At 31.3% G+C, this 16493-nt stretch overlaps 2 protein-coding genes across 2 annotated transcripts; both read right to left on the bottom strand.

Moving 5' to 3' along the window:
* Positions 1-1041: 1041 nt before the first annotated feature.
* Positions 1042-2747, bottom strand: LOC144347803 (tyrosine kinase receptor Cad96Ca-like). Its single transcript, XM_078007471.1, has 6 exons — positions 2670-2747; positions 2118-2240; positions 1863-1974; positions 1522-1618; positions 1218-1317; positions 1042-1092 (listed from the first exon to the last, which is right to left on the bottom strand). The coding sequence occupies exons 1-6, from the start codon at positions 2745-2747 to the stop codon at positions 1042-1044; spliced, it is 561 nt and encodes a 186-aa protein (XP_077863597.1).
* A 6843-nt stretch (positions 2748-9590) lies between these two features.
* Positions 9591-15651, bottom strand: LOC146745998 (nephrin-like). The gene is made up of 5 exons (XM_085498879.1): positions 15381-15651; positions 13722-14012; positions 12585-12908; positions 11376-11702; positions 9591-9937 (listed from the first exon to the last, which is right to left on the bottom strand). The coding sequence occupies exons 1-5, from the start codon at positions 15649-15651 to the stop codon at positions 9591-9593; spliced, it is 1560 nt and encodes a 519-aa protein (XP_085355005.1).
* Between the last annotated feature and the right edge of the window lie 842 nt (positions 15652-16493).

Genomic DNA, 16493 nt, shown 5'->3' with positions numbered 1-16493 from the left:
TATGAGAGAAGATGAACTCGTTGATCACATATCACAAATTGCAGCATACTTGTATTTGTTGCCGACTACTCTCTCACAAACTCTTTATGTAAAAAAAAGAAAGTAATACATTATATGGTGAACAACAACATTTTATTCATTATAAAACAAGAATAACACGAAAAGAGCTATTTTTTATTAATCGGTTTTGTCAACAGTTTTGAACTTTCGACCAAATTAGTTATATTGTAATACCGTATAAGAACATTATACACCTAAATTTGGCAGTGTGAATAATTATATATTTTATACATAATTATCCTGAATCAAAACATGTTATTTGGTGACATCAGGTCAAGGCCATTTTTTTCTTTTCAACTACCAATGCTACAGTTTACAAGCTATAGAGTTCAAGGACAATAGAACCCAGAACACAGTGATTACACTAATAGTTGTATTGTATTTTGTTCGTTTATGAACTATAAATGATTGAAACTCTCATATCTACTCGAACATATTTTTTTCCATCTCAATAGGCACATAATTGATAGATGTAAAACTTCAACCGAAGATAGCAAACGAAAAATACACTACACAGCTTTTTCCTAAAAATACTATTAACATAGCAGTGAAACAAGATAAACGCGGCGAAAAAAAACTATGGGTCGAATATTTCTGGATATATGAAGTTTATATATATAATGGGCTCGAGGTAATAAAATGTAATATATCATAACACTACTATTGCATAAATGATGCATATCTGACTATAGCAGTATTCTCTATCGTTATATTTGTTTCAAACTTTTTAAAAGTAAATAATGTCAATCAATTAGGAATATACGACCATTGTGATACAAATATGTGCTATTTCGACATTTTGGCTATTTTTAAAATAAAAAAACTTTTTATACATAAATAAAATGATCAGATGAAATTTGATTTAGGCGGAAGTAAAAGTAGGAATACATATTTATAATGGATTGATTTATAACAGATATACACTTGTCAGACATATAACGTACATTTTGTTAGCCGGTCTTCAATGCAAATGCGTCATTTTCATATATTTGCATATGGAGACTCATTAACATTAAACGAGTTATCTGGTTCCTGTTAAATAAACAGAATATAACACAATAGTGTTATGTGTTATGTGTCCATGCTGTATAGACAATTATAGGATAATTCTTGTTTAATTATTCATTAAATTTAAATGTGTTTCAGTCTAATCTTACCTTGCTATCATTGAACAATGACCTTATTGATTTGACCAATTTGGTGAATGTCGGCCGATCTCGAGGATGACGATTCCAACACGATTTCATCAGTTGATACCTATTGAGACATTTGTGAAGTCTGTATCAATGATGCATAAATACTAAATATAATATAATTGTGTTTATCTTAAAATAAAACCTCCACATTATAGAAACACAAACTAAGAATACAGTTGTGCGTTGATTAATCAGCAACAGCAAGTATATATGTTATACCTGTTGGATGTATTATTTTCTCCAAAATACGATCAGTGAAACTTACGTAGCAGCGCGACAATGAGTTGGTTTTGATAATACTTTTCCATTAGTTACCATCACTTTTACATTTTCTTCTGTTAAATCGTTATAAGGCATTGATCCTATAAAAAGAATGTCGGTCATCATGATTTCAGCTTATAATAGAAATGACACAAACAATTGCTATATTAATGTACTGTTTGTGTTAATTTATTATTTTTTTATATTTGAAAACGCACCCTTACCATACAAATAAATATATAATTGGTATAGTTAATGGCTTTAAACTTATTAATGAATATACACTGCCGATTATCTTTTCGTCACGTCCCCGTTAATAGCGCAATGTAATTAAATATGTTTTACCTTGAGTTATAATTTCCCATATTACAATACCAAATGACCATACATCACTCTTGGGAGTAAATCGTCTGTTTAACAGCGTTTCAACGGACATCCATTGATACGGAAAATTACCCTAAAATTATAATTAAAGAATATTACAACCCAGAACATAAACGCTGTGAGTTTACTCATATATTAAATCACAAATATTATTTTATTTGCAACATGCGCAATCAGAGAACATTACTAAAGACAGCGTTCAATTACTAATTTTACCTTAGTTTTCTCGAAGAACCGTACGTCATCTATTGCGTCACTAGCATACCCAAAATTAGAAATTTTACACTTCTTGTCATCACTAATCAATACATGCCCAGCAGTCAAATATCGATGCATTATCTAAAATATAAAATAATCGCAACGTCACAGTGTTAAGTGTAGACAGTCTGAGTTTTTTGGTATACATAGACTATGGTTGCTCACCTCATTATATCTCCTAGTGTGGTGAGTTGCAAAGTACAGTGACGAACTACGGTAAGTAAATTGTAGTGACTACTTGATGTACGACATATTATTTTTATAGTATGTTTTTTTTGTAAGTCTAACATTAAGTGATTTTAGAGTTCAATGCCAGGGTCAATGTCATTTCTGGACTGTACCAGCTAATTAACGTACGTAAGTTGTTGGCTAATATTGAGATTACTGTAGTGACATTTGTAAAGCATCCATTTTGTATTCTACCAATATATATTATTGCGAATGCTTCATTCAAAACTATACTATCCTGGTTTATATATACACACACAATATAATACAATAATACAATACCTTTAAGCTAGACAGATACTCCATTCCATTGGCGATATCTACTACGAATGAAATCAGGTCTTTATGTGAGGCTTCCATGGCTTCATATTTGTGCTGCGATTGGAGAAATGTCTTCAAGTCGACATTTAAATGGTCCAGTATTATGAAACTTGGAGCTAAAGATATATATAATAGTCACTGCATGTAAAGTTCATATGATGCATCACATTTTTCAAGAGTTGCATTTTATCAGTTTACCCACCTTTTTCTGTACAACATCCAAGTATTCGAAGTATATTACTGTGTCCACGTATTGATTGCAGTATTTCTATTTCTTTCACAATTTCATTTTCTACTAGAGAATCGCCGTCTGAAAATAGGTATCAGGGTTTACGTAATTTATATTTTGTTAGCGAAGCAGAATCAATAGAATTCAATTAATCATTAATACTCACTACTACTTTTCTTAATCACTACGTTAGAATGTCCAGAGACGCCATCAATGTTCCATGCTTCTGCTTTACTGATTTCATATAACTTCCCAATCGAAATGATACTCTTGATACAAATATGATCTCTTGAAAATTCGATTGTCTTCTGTCCTGATTTCATGTAAACAACTTCATTCTTGTCAAATGAAAGTTTAGCACACTCCTTTTCTGTTACTTCCTTCTGCAACAAATATCTTGTAGTTTAGTAAAGTGCAATGTGGGTTTATGAAAAGCAAATCTACGAAAAAGGACACACAGCTATCATATTTCACGCTATATAACTTCAAACAAATTTACACTGATTAACAACAAAATAACAGTTACAACAAGAATATAATTATACGATCACGTGTGAAACTAATGTAAAGTTAAAATTGTTGTACTCACGTTAGTGGAACCGATTTTCTCTATAGATTCATAAGCGACGTCTGCATTCGTGTCAGGTCCCAACTTATTTTCAATTTCTGAGTAATCTGTCAATAATGTTGACATTATAGTACAATTTAATTACCCAACTATATAGGAATAATAGTGTTATAGCAGATTATTGTGGCGCGATTTAAATATCAATTCAAGACAAAATTATCAAATAGGGAAGATATTATTATAAATACAAAGAAAAGATAATATTCTAAAAGTATATAGAAGAAGAAAATTAACGAATTAACTAATAGTCTATTAACATACAAGTTAATAATAGACTCACCTCCAGCCACATTTTCGTATCTTCTCTCATCCATAACCGTGTCGTCTGCCGAGAAAAATACTCTCAGTTATGTTTTGTTGTGAAGTATAATAATCATACTATGCTTATTATGATTTTTAACTGGCATGACCATAGTAGAAATAAACATAATAGTACACTGATTGTATCAAGCTAATTCCATTTTGCCTACCTGCGTTTTTTCTATATTGACGTTTTCTTTTCAAAAATATTATAACAGGTACTATCGTAATCGCCAACAAAATAAGGATAACACTTGGCACGACGTATACTGCAGCGTTAGTATATTTTGGATTACTGCCATCAACACGGCTTGATGGCTTAGCTGAAAAATATACATTTCTATCATGTTAAATAATATGGAATAGCTATAACACGTCTTTTTCATTATTAGAAAAAAATATACATTTAATATTCAAGGATGTGTCACGTGATTGGTTACTGTTTACCAAAGGTATTTCGAACAACGATAAACATTATCGTAAGTTCACTATAGTGTTACCATTCTTTGATACACTCTAAATGAATGGCGTGTTTTATACCGTGTGTTCTGAATGATGCCCCCAACGAGAGCGCAAACAAATATATTTATAACAATAGATGAAAATGTACATGAAATATTGGCGTATGTATTTACATGCTTCAATAGATTAGAAATAGTAAAAATACTTGCCCACATTGTTAAGATCACAGTTGCTGTATACATTTTAAAGACGAGACTTATGTTCATATGACATTTTTTTATCAAAATTAACTTTTTGTCATTTCCGAATACACAACACAATCTTCTTTATTTTGTACACTTGTTGATATTCTCAAATGAAATACAAATAAAGGAATCCTAATCACCCAAAATAGAGTAACTTTGCGTTCTTTGTATACATCTAACACCGACAAATTATAATTCATCCTCCCACAAAACGTCGTATGGTAATACGAACGCATGTATTCCTCATTTAAAATATGTGCGTCACGTTAACATCACGTCCTTTATTTACATCGTAACAACTTATCACGTGGCTGAAATACAATCACATTACTGAGCGCCCACAATAGCGCTACAACAACAAACGTGATTTTTTTTCAACAACAAAAATCAACTTTATTTTATGTAAATCATACGAAGTTTCATGGTTAACAAAATAATATATTTTCTACTGATTAGCTCTGAATTTGCATTTTCACCCCAACATCATTCAATTTGAAAAAAAAAAATTCTACTGAAAACACTTGTTGTATTAAATTATGTTCTGACATTTGATAAGGGATGTACGACAAAAGTACACCAACAAAGACAATACTTAGTGGTTATTTGCATAAAAAATAATTTTAATCTCACCTTGAGTAATTATAAACTGTGTTTGACTTCTACTTTCTCCTATTATATTTTTACTGACGACAATAATATTATATTCTGTCAGTGGTAGTAGTTCATCAATTGTTAGTTTGTTGCTTGTTGTTTCCTCTGTTAATTGTTTCTCTCCATTTGGTGATACCCAGTATTCTACATAAAATGACTGTGATTCGCCTCCATTAAATCCAGGAATCCATGTAACATTTATAGTATTATGGGATGGGGATAACTCAATACCTGACACTGGATATGGACTACCTGTTTATTAGAAAAACAAACAAATCAAATCAATGAATGACAGTTTTTGCTGAGTTAACATCATTTATACAGAGTTGTCTGCGTGTCCCCAACCAAATTCACAGTCATGGTCTCCCTGGTGTTAACAGATATAATTTGATGCATGAAGAACTAGGTGTCATCTACCAAGCATTGTCGAAGTGACAAAACTGTATACGACATTGCCAATAGAATGAATACAGGTACTGAATTTGTTCTATTAGAAGTGCATCTCCAATATAAGTGCATGCAAACCAAGCATTTGATTGGCTGTACACTGACTCATTAAAATATTGCTTATTTTGACTATTGAAAAGTAGGTTTAATTCAGCATTACCTCTGGCTAAAGAGACAGCAAATTATAAATATTGTCTTTTGATGAGATTCATATGATGTGCTTTCACCAATGTGTATTGAAGACTGGAAATTGTTATTGCGAAAGCTCAGAATGAAGTACTAACTAATGTACATGTGTTTGACATTATGGATCTGAGAAGTAAAAGTTCAGGTTAACTCATTTTTTTATGAAAGTATACAGTATATATTTACAGCCTGTAAATTGCGATTTGGTTAGAGGTAGGTTTAAAATACAGATACATAATACATTTGATGTTCTAAATATGACTCCCAATCTGAATACATTCAGTGGCAGTGCTAGTGTTTCATTTGTAGTGTACACCTGGAGCACATTAGTAATTGAGAAAATTGTCCAGTGAAAACAATATTTCCAAAATAACAGTGACAGGGATTAAATCCCGAGGATAATGTTCAGCATTATAAATCTCCTCTAAATTGAGGTGTATGATAGCAAATGTCTGAGACTGCATCACTATGTTGGGTGTCATCGACCAGCTTGTGGTTTACTCTACAATGTAGATATAATTGTCAAATAAAACTACTTACTTTTTCCTTGGAATATTACAATAAATGTTGTATTTGCAAAGTCACTTTCAGCAAAACATGTGTAGTTACCATAATCATCAAATTCAGTTTTAGTAATTGTAATTATGCTTTCATGAAATGTTCCGTGTGTAGAATTGGATATTGTAATTCTGTCATTGTTAGTTAGTACAGATCCATTTGGACGAATCCACTGTAGCGTAGAGGTAGGGTTGCTATTAATGTGACATCGTAATTCTCCTGTTTCCCCTTCATTAGCTCTTGACTTTTCATTCCGTGTTTTATTCACTGCAATGGGTGTGTCTGGGAAGCAATAACTATATTGTTAACTATATCTATACGGCAAGTGAAAGAAATAACAACAAAAAATAACAAGCCATGAATGGCACAGTTCCTGTTAGTTATAGAATTTAAGATATATATAAACATTTCAGGAATATGATTATGATGATTGTTTAACATTAAAATGATTAACAATTTTATGAGATCATCAAAGGAGTACTTGTCCATATTGAGAGATATTGCTCTGGAACAGCATACATTAAAACAAAATCAAATCATGTCAGAGATATAGCTCTAAAAGCCCATTCATTAAAACAAAATGGCCGCCAGTCAGCCATTTTGAATCCACTCTGAAAAATAAAATGACTTGCATCAGGAACACGTAATAACGAATGTATATACCAATTTTGACCAAATTTCCCCATAAATGCCATAAATGCTTGATATTTGATGATTCGGGCATTGTTAATAGGATCGTCAAACCAATATAACTGTTTGTCTAAGACATGTATAATGAATATTTAAAATTTGAACATAATCAGTCAAAGAAAGTCAGAGATATGGCGCTAGAACCACATTCATTAAAACAAAATGGCCGCCACATGGCTATCTTGAATCTTATCTGAAAAACATTAATCACCAATAAACAACTTCACTCTGTCATCTTTGATGACAGTGGAACCAAAAAGACATTTGATAACAATAACAAATATTGTTATTATTGTATTATGTGTTTCTATTTGTGTATTTCTATATGTATGTATGTATTAAATTGCCTTCGATAAATGAAGACTATAGACTTCATGTAAATGTTCCAAATGTCAAGGAACTTATCAGTCTAGCCTTTATTGAATCATGACATGTTGACATTAAATAACGCAACAAAGAAAAGTCAACATGGGTGCCAGTGACTTGGCGGAGACTTTTTAGTTGTCACATGTTTAACCAGACTGGTCACTGGTTTTGCTTTCTACTTGGTTTTCTAATTTACTGGTGAAATATATGTTTTGACACAAAATGTCTGAATTTGTTTGCAATAATTATCCATATCCATCTTACTATGGAGGTCAATGGATTACTCCTGTGTACATGATGGTCAATGAATTAACATTGATTTTGTCATGTGAATACCACACATGTGGAAATCCAAGAAATGAAGTCGAATGAAAAAAGTGATAGTTGCCCACAAATCAATAATAATTTTGTATCTGTTTCACATTAAAATACACCTGCCAGATTCTTCATTTGTATTGTTGCCTTCATTCTATCTTTGAAATAAAATTTTAGTTTGTTAATTGGAAAAAAATTACATATATATAGATAATTTGTAATCCATTTAAAAATGCTAATTCATACAAAATATAAAGCTGTATACAATATTAAGCCTTCCAACAATACTTTGTATAAACGTTTGTAAACATGTTTAGTCTACCAACAAATGTGCAGTGGCTTTGCTCTCACATTTGTGGAATATGTTCCATCAATATGTGGACTTTCAATAATATACTGATACAATGAGAAATTTCTCCACAATTAAACATTTACATAAACTTCTGTCTACGTCTAAGTCAAATGTAATAACTCATGTGTATTATGGGTCATGTATGATACAACATAATCACAAGTGTACACATTACAGCTAATTTTTCAACAAAAACTATTCAATATAACTGTAATTTGCATATTATTTAATTTGCATACTGGAACGTTGTTACTTGGACACTGTTTACCATGAGTTTATCGCCTGCAACTAAAAAAGCATTTTATTTTTGTCATCAATATAGACACTTTTTTAATATACAAGGATAAGTGGTCTACACAAATCGCACTATATACAGTTGGGAAACCAATATCATACCAAGATGAGGTTGGGAGAATGAGGAATGGCAAAACCTCAATCTGCAATAACGCTTTTTGACAAACACCTGAAAAAGTTTTTTTTTTTTCTCTAGGGGGATCATTCAGATTTTCCATATTTCATTTTTTTCTTCCAAAATAAAAAAATATTCAAGCAGTATGTCGTAAAATTAACAAATCTGGGAGAGAACCACGCAAGCTACATTAAGTTCAGCACAGAGTATTAAACCCATACAGCTAATGTGGTTTTTAAGAAATATTGGGAATGTGAAGTTGATGCTGACTGGTTATGGACATATATACATGGGTGTCTGGCTGACACATTGGTAATATAAATAGTTCTGCTCGACTTCATCAGCAGTGAAGATAAAGAAAAAGACAAGTCATGATTTGGCATTTTAAAAGATATCCAGTCAATAATACTCAATTCTGTACAAGAACTAATCAAAATTGCTGTAAAGTGTGTTATGATGTCGGTAGAGTGTGTGATTTCGAAAATAGATTTTCATGATAGACATCAATAATTAAATATACTGCAATCAGTTAAAACATGTATACTTTAAGCAGCTTGAAATTAAATGACCATATATATTAGGATAAATTTTAGTTTTTACTAACGGGGGAGATACAAAGCATGGGAATGATTGTTAATTAAGTGGAATTGTCTAGTTGTCTAGTTAGACATCAAAATGTTTTCTATAATTATCATTCCATTTACTGTATTATTTCTGTCGAGCAACAGCTTTGATGTTTAGTTTAGATTATTTACATTTAGGACATTATTAGCGCGATCAATGATTGGTTTAGTACCGACCTATCACTAATTGAGTTTCGGGTCATGTGATCAACACTTGAGAACCTTGTGCCTCCGCCATCATTATTATTTTTTGTTGTTTTCCAAATGGGTGCATTTCCCTTCAGCGAAAATAAATTCCAAGCGAAAATAAAGTATTTTACAGTATTAGAGCACACAGGAAAAGAATAATATATATATTTTACGACACAGAAATATATACTATGTATGCACTAATACAATTCCTATTATGAGTAAACAAATATTACTTACAATAAACATTCAATTTCACTGGCTCAGACGTAGATACGCTATTATCAAACTCGTCATTGACAGCTACACAGAAGAATTCATTGTTGTGGTGATGATATGATAAAACAAGGCTTAAATTTTGTGTTGTTTTTCTCCCATTGAATTCGCCATTGGTGTACATAATTGAGTTAAGATTATCCTTGATTGGTTGATTGTCATGGTACCATTCTAATACTGCATCTGGGTTACTGCTGCATGATGTACATGTCAGGACTATATTGTCATCTTCCATCACGTGGTCTATGTTACTAGGATAACCGGTGAGTTGGGTTACACATGAAGATGAATAACTAGGGGGAACTTAAATAAACAAGCAAATACTGTGTGTCAATAAACAAACAAACATGTAATATTTGATAATGAATAAATAATGGATGTAAATAAATAAACAAATAAATAATGTATATAACAATTAATAATGTAGTTAAAATTGAAAGCTGCAGATCTGAAACTCAAACACAAACTAATCACTATGTATAGTGTAGAATAATACTTACAATATACAGTGATTTGTTGAGTGGTTGAATCTATTGATATACTATTAACCTCAGTAGTAACAGCTTTACATTGATATTGTACCATATTATTAGTTAACTCTAATACTGCATGTATGAATAGTGTAGAATAATACTTACAATATACCGTGATTTGTTGAGTGGTTGAAACTACTGATATTATATTAACCTCAGTAGTAACAGCTTTACATTGATATTGTACCATATCATTAGTTAACTCTAATACTGTATGTATGTATAGTGTAGAATAATACTTACAGTATACAGTGATTTGTAGAGAGGTTGATCTACTGATATACTATTAACCTCAGTAATAACAGCTTTACATTGATATTGTACCATATTATTAGGTAACTCTAATACTGTATGTATGTATAGTGTATAATAATACTTACAATATACAGTGATTTGTTGAGTAATTGAATCTACTGATATACTATTAACCCCAGTAGTAACAGCTTTACATTGATATTGTACCATATTATTAGTTAACTCTAATACTGTATGTATGTATAGTGTAGAATAATACTTACAATATACCGTGATTTGTTGAATGACTGAATCTACTGATATACTATTAACCTCAGTAGTGACAGCTTTACATTGATATTATACCATATTATTAGTTAACTCTAATACTGTATGTATGTATAATGTAGAATAATACTTACAATATACAGAGATTTGTTGAGTGGCTGCATCTACTGATATACTCTTAACCTCAGTAGTGACAGCGTTACATTGATATTATACCATATTATTAGTTAACTCTAATACTGTATGTATGTATGGTGTAGAATAATACTTACAATATACAGTGATTTGTTGAGTGGTTGAATCTACTGATATACTATTAACCTCAATAGTAACAGCTTTACATTGATATTATACCATATCATTAGTCAACTCTAATACTGTATGTATGTATAGTGTATAATTATACTTACAATATACAGTGATTTGTTGAGTGGCTGAATCTACTAATATACTATTAACCTCAGTAGTAACAGCTTTACATTGATATTATACCATATTATTAGTTAACTCTAATACTGTATGTATGTATAGTGTAGAATAATACTTACAGTATACAGTGATTTGTTGAGTGGTTGAATCTAATGATATACTATTAACCTCAATAGTAACAGCTTTACATTGATATTATACCATATCATTAGTCAACTCTAATACTGTATGTATGTATAGTGTAGAATAATACTTACAATATACAGTGATTTGTTGAGTGGCTGAATCTACTGATATACTATTAATCTCAGTAGTAACAGCTTTACATTGATATTGTACCATATTATGCGATGGCAGTAATCTTATTTCTAAATCTTGTTGTCTTATTGTACCACCATTATCACCATCAATCTCTGAATAATCTGATATTGTTTCATCTGAATTACCAGTGAATATATCACCATCTTTATACCATGATATAACAGCTGCAGGATTACTACTGTCAGTTTCACAGGTTAATGTCAACATATCACCACTCTTTACTGCAGTGCTGTATCCACTTAAACTCACTGATGGTGGTTTAACTAAACAACAAATAAAATATGGGGAAATGCATGTCGTGCATCAAGAAGGCTCACATTCATATTCAAACTAAATAAAATCAATCTGCATAATACAATCGTCATCCTTCAGAAAAGTAATAATTAAAAATAGCTTAAGATTAGCCTTTCAAACAAGAAGCTTGGTAATTAATATATGTCTGCTGTTTGGGATGCGCAACGTGAAAACAATGCAATCTACATTGTTGAAGTTTATATACTTATCTGTGGTTTTCAGTTTTTGAGATCCTAAATCGGCTTATAATAATTAAATAATCAATATTCATATTTTACACCATCGAACGAATCATGTCTGTACCGCAGAGAGTCTATGAACCAAATTTCAATAATATATGATTCTGCCATATGCAATTTGTTTGCTCGAATCTTAATCCAAAACAAATCTTTAACAATGTTCCCATGCACTATTATATCACTTCTTCTTGAAATTCAATAATTGTTTTGGACTTGGAAAACTGGGTAGTTGTTATGCAAATTAGGTAATTATGTATAGATTTCTACAAATTAGTTCTACAAGGAAGTCAATTGTTAATACAACGAAAACACAACAGGTTTTTGTTATTCTTTTAAATACAAATGTAGAAAAATACCCCCCGGACGTATGCCCGGGCATGACCTCAATTTCTTTATTATATCAAAATTGGGAGTGAGTGTTTGCCCGGGCATTGGCGCTTACCCGGATAAATACGATAGCTACATCTTGAGTTTATGAAATAATATGCCTAGTAAAAGGACATTAACTATGTAATCCACATAAAGTAATATCACATTTATTAAATATAAACACAAAAATGCATCTAAGACTCACTGTGAATGCCACAATATAAACAAATATATGATACTTACAATACACAGTAAGGTCAGTGACAGTAGATGTCACATGACCAGTAAAGTCTGTATGACTTGATTGACATTGATATGATTTATTGTTATGTTCTGCTTTTATGAATATTGTCATCTGTTGTTCACTTATTTTACCATTATAATCTCCATCTCTTGTAACATCAGATGTAATAGATTCATATGTATTAGCAGTCCATACATTGTTATCTTTTAACCATGATATCTGAGATGCTGGATTACTGGTTGATGTGGTACAAGTCAGTATTTTAGTTTCACCTTCCTTCAATGGATCGGTTATGCCAGATAATGTCACACTCTCTGTTGGAACTGTAAAAGAACATGTGGACTTAATGATTGGACATATTTAAATATACTTGCAGTAGACATTGAATGGTCCAAGTTGACATGTTAATGGTGTAGTTTGTACAACATTAGTAGCTTTACATGTATACATTACTTGATTATCATTTCTATTTAGATTCCATATATAAGATATACTTACAATAGACATTGAATGGTTCAAGTTGACATGTTAATGTGTAGTTTGTACAATATTACTAGCTTTACATGTATACATTACTTGATTATCATTTCTATTTAGATGTTTAGTAGACATTGAAGGAAGAGTTTCTTTGAGATTCAAGTGTCATAGATGGATATTAGCAAAGTGATACTCTTGGAGAATAATTTCATTAAATATCATTGATTTGGCTTTTATCAATAGTTCGACATATACTGACGTCAGTCATGCACTTTAAGTTTTAATTTTAAAAAGCCGTTGTGATGAAAGATTCGATGATTTATAATTCAATATAAATCAGGTTCATACAAATGAAAATAATTAAATATTTATGATGTCATATTACTTCATTGACAATAGTGTAAACACATTGCTTGTCGTCTACAATTTTCAAAAATCCCGAGCACATTGATAAAATGCAAAAGTCATTTCAAATATTAGCCTATGTAATGAAACAATTTTGCGATGTTTTAACAAAACAATTAATATGACAATTATCATAAATATACCAACCCGTGCTATTCCAGGTATGGTCAGTGAACTCTCTTCTCTACCATAGAATGTAAATGAAATGCCAGAGTATGTGTTTATGTATAATATGTTTTATAAAGATTACTTACATCTAATATTCAGAGCAATATCGTCTGTTTTACTTCCTTTAAAATTAGACACTTGACATGTGAATGTTCTACCATTATCGTCTTGGTCACATGTATTGATAGTTAATACAGTCCCATCTGCATTGAGTTGATATTTATCCAGTGCTGGTAATGGTTGGGTATCTCTTAACCAACTGAATATTGGTGTGGGAATACCAGTTGATGTACAAGTCATTGTGATTACGTCGTCTTCATTGAATGGATTACTGTCATCATTGAATCTTACAATAGGTTGAGATGGTTCTGTCGCAGCTAAGAAGCAAATATAATTTCACCGGTTAATATATTTAAGAATTATAATATTGATTTGGTTAAGTGATTTCCTTCATGATAATATTTAAACCTACTTAGCGTGTAATGCATTCTGGGTGATTGTGATGTTGATTGTTTGCTGGAGCATTCTTAATTATTCCAAAATTACGTACTCGATTATGTATATAAATAAATGAAAGGACACGCTGTTATGATAATAAGCACTGATGCACAGCACGTGGGTGTATCACTCAGACTTAGACACAGTTATCATGCTGCATCCTTACATACAGCATGCGTCATGCGGACAAACCAAATTTAAAGTGATAATCATGTGTATTACTGTGGAGAATGTACAAAAAAATACAACGTACAATCTGTGGGTATGTATAGTATAAAAACGTCACAATGATGGAGATTATTGTATCCCATATCAATGTCAACATTGTTTTAACGTCATCGAGTATGGTCACACTATCACTGAAATCTGGTGGCTCAGATTAAACATGTGTATGCCAGTGCTTAGACGTTTGCAGTCAGCGAGTAGACATATGTCAACTATATAATACAATACGTGAGTTTCAGAATCTTCTGGTTAAACATTAGGCACATTACACATATATAACTAAGGGTAACTCGTTGCTTTTCTCTGATTAGTGTATGTCAAGCTTGCATCTCAGCGTTGAAAAGACATTATTTTGCCTCCAGTCATCATTGCTGAAAACGACGTGTTAGAGATGGCGGTGAACATCATTTCTTTGATAGTGTATATAATTGTCAGACAAAAATGCATACGATTTACAATTATTACTATTAATATTATTTTTCCGATTCAAGGAAATGATCACTTGTGCTTCAAACAGTAATATAGCTAAATAGTTTTATTTGAATTTGGAAACTATTCATTATTATTATTATTATTATTATTATTATTATTATTATTATTATTATTATTATTATTATTATTATTATTATTATGAATCATATAGATAACTACAAAGGCCAGGGAATTACAGTTAGGATATGATAGATAGCTTCGCAAGATGCAAACACGTTAACCTGTGTATAACTCTGCCGGATAGAAAACTAGTATAGTAGTATGAATAGACGCAATGTGATTAGAGCATGACCAAATAATGTAGGTATTTGACCTGTATTTGTTGCAAAATTACACATCTCAACCGCGTCTTTTAAATCTACTCACCTGTTACTGTGAGTCTGATTGATTTCTCATTAAAGCCATCACCAAATGCTGCGACGTAACACGAATACATTCCAGCATCACTCAATTGCGTCTCAGTTCACACTATTTTGCTGTTGTGTAAATGAACGTGTAGATGTAATCAATGTAAAACTAACTTTACTCACCGATTACTGTGAGTGTTAGTGGTTTTTCATCACTGCCGAAAGGTACTACTGTGACTTGACACCAATACATTCCATTATCACTCAATTGTGTATCAGTTATAACTAAACTAGCTTCGTCTACAATGTAATGTCTTGTAAATCCCGGTTCAGGATAGACTACACCATTCTGTGCTTGTATAATTATATTATGATGATGTGTACTACCTTTATACCATGATACCAATATATTTATACCACTTGTAATATATTTACATTCCAATACTGTTGTCATGGTCTCGATACTAGTGACATGGGAACTAGGTACAATAATGGTAACTGCCATAGATGCTGAAATATATAAACATTATGTTATGTATATTTCAAATAATTAATAACTGTGTATATGATTAATTTAAAAATTCAAGAATGCACCATTTATACTCAGTCAGTCACTCGGTCACTATTGAGTTTTTGTAATTCATAATGTCAAGTGGTTCCAAAAATAAAGCCGTCAAAATGTACTTTCACCTTCTTTTGAGGGTTCTGGTAACTGTATAAAATGCGCGTTCTTGTTACAGCATGGCCAAATACATAACAGTGCGTCAATATATCAAGTGTGACTACAATGTACGAACGAGTTTACAAGCGATTATCTTATGGAAAAGTTAATACATAGATAGACACAAGAGACACGTTCATATTAGTTACAGAATAATCATTAATTACGCAAAGTGATTCGTACAATCATTGAACATTAAACAAAGAATAACTATGCTGGCTGACAACGTAATGTAATCAGTATAGAGCCACATAATGACATGATCTTAAATTATAAAGAATTTGCTCACAGCAATACAATTCGTTACAAAAAAACGCCTTACAAAATATCGGCCATCTGTAACATAACGCAACGATTTATTTAATCAACAGTGCTTTTCGTTAATGTGACACAAATGACATTTTGATTTTTATATACATATACATATAACACATTATGTATATGGTATACATAGTAGGTATGTTTACATGTGTCTGTCCTGTTTGTGAATTAAACCTAAAACTCATATAGAGATATTTGGATTGGGATGACATTTATTACTGCAGATCACTGAATAATATAAATATATACTTACA

The sequence above is a fragment of the Saccoglossus kowalevskii genome, chromosome 5 (genome assembly GCF_978046115.1).
Source record: "Saccoglossus kowalevskii chromosome 5, keSacKowa6.1, whole genome shotgun sequence".
NCBI classification, from domain to species: domain Eukaryota; kingdom Metazoa; phylum Hemichordata; class Enteropneusta; family Harrimaniidae; genus Saccoglossus; species Saccoglossus kowalevskii.
The sequence above is the reverse complement of the archived record's forward strand: the minus strand, read 5'-3'. Positions and strand labels throughout refer to the sequence as shown.

Coding starts and splice junctions, on each gene's coding strand:
- LOC146745998 (XM_085498879.1), bottom strand. CDS start 15,651: ATGACAACAGTATTGGAATGTAAATATATTACAAGTGGTATAAATATA. Junction 11,703..12,584: donor CACTGACCTTACTGTGTATT/GTAAGTATCATA, acceptor TTTGTTGTTTAG/TTAAACCACCATCAGTGAGT. Junction 9,938..11,375: donor TCAACAAATCACTGTATATT/GTAAGTATTATT, acceptor TGTTTATTTAAG/TTCCCCCTAGTTATTCATCT.
- LOC144347803 (XM_078007471.1), bottom strand. CDS start 2,747: ATGGAAGCCTCACATAAAGACCTGATTTCATTCGTAGTAGATATCGCC. Junction 2,241..2,669: donor AGTATCTGTCTAGCTTAAAG/GTATTGTATTAT, acceptor TTTATATTTTAG/ATAATGCATCGATATTTGAC. Junction 1,619..1,862: donor ATGGGAAATTATAACTCAAG/GTAAAACATATT, acceptor TTCTTTTTATAG/GATCAATGCCTTATAACGAT.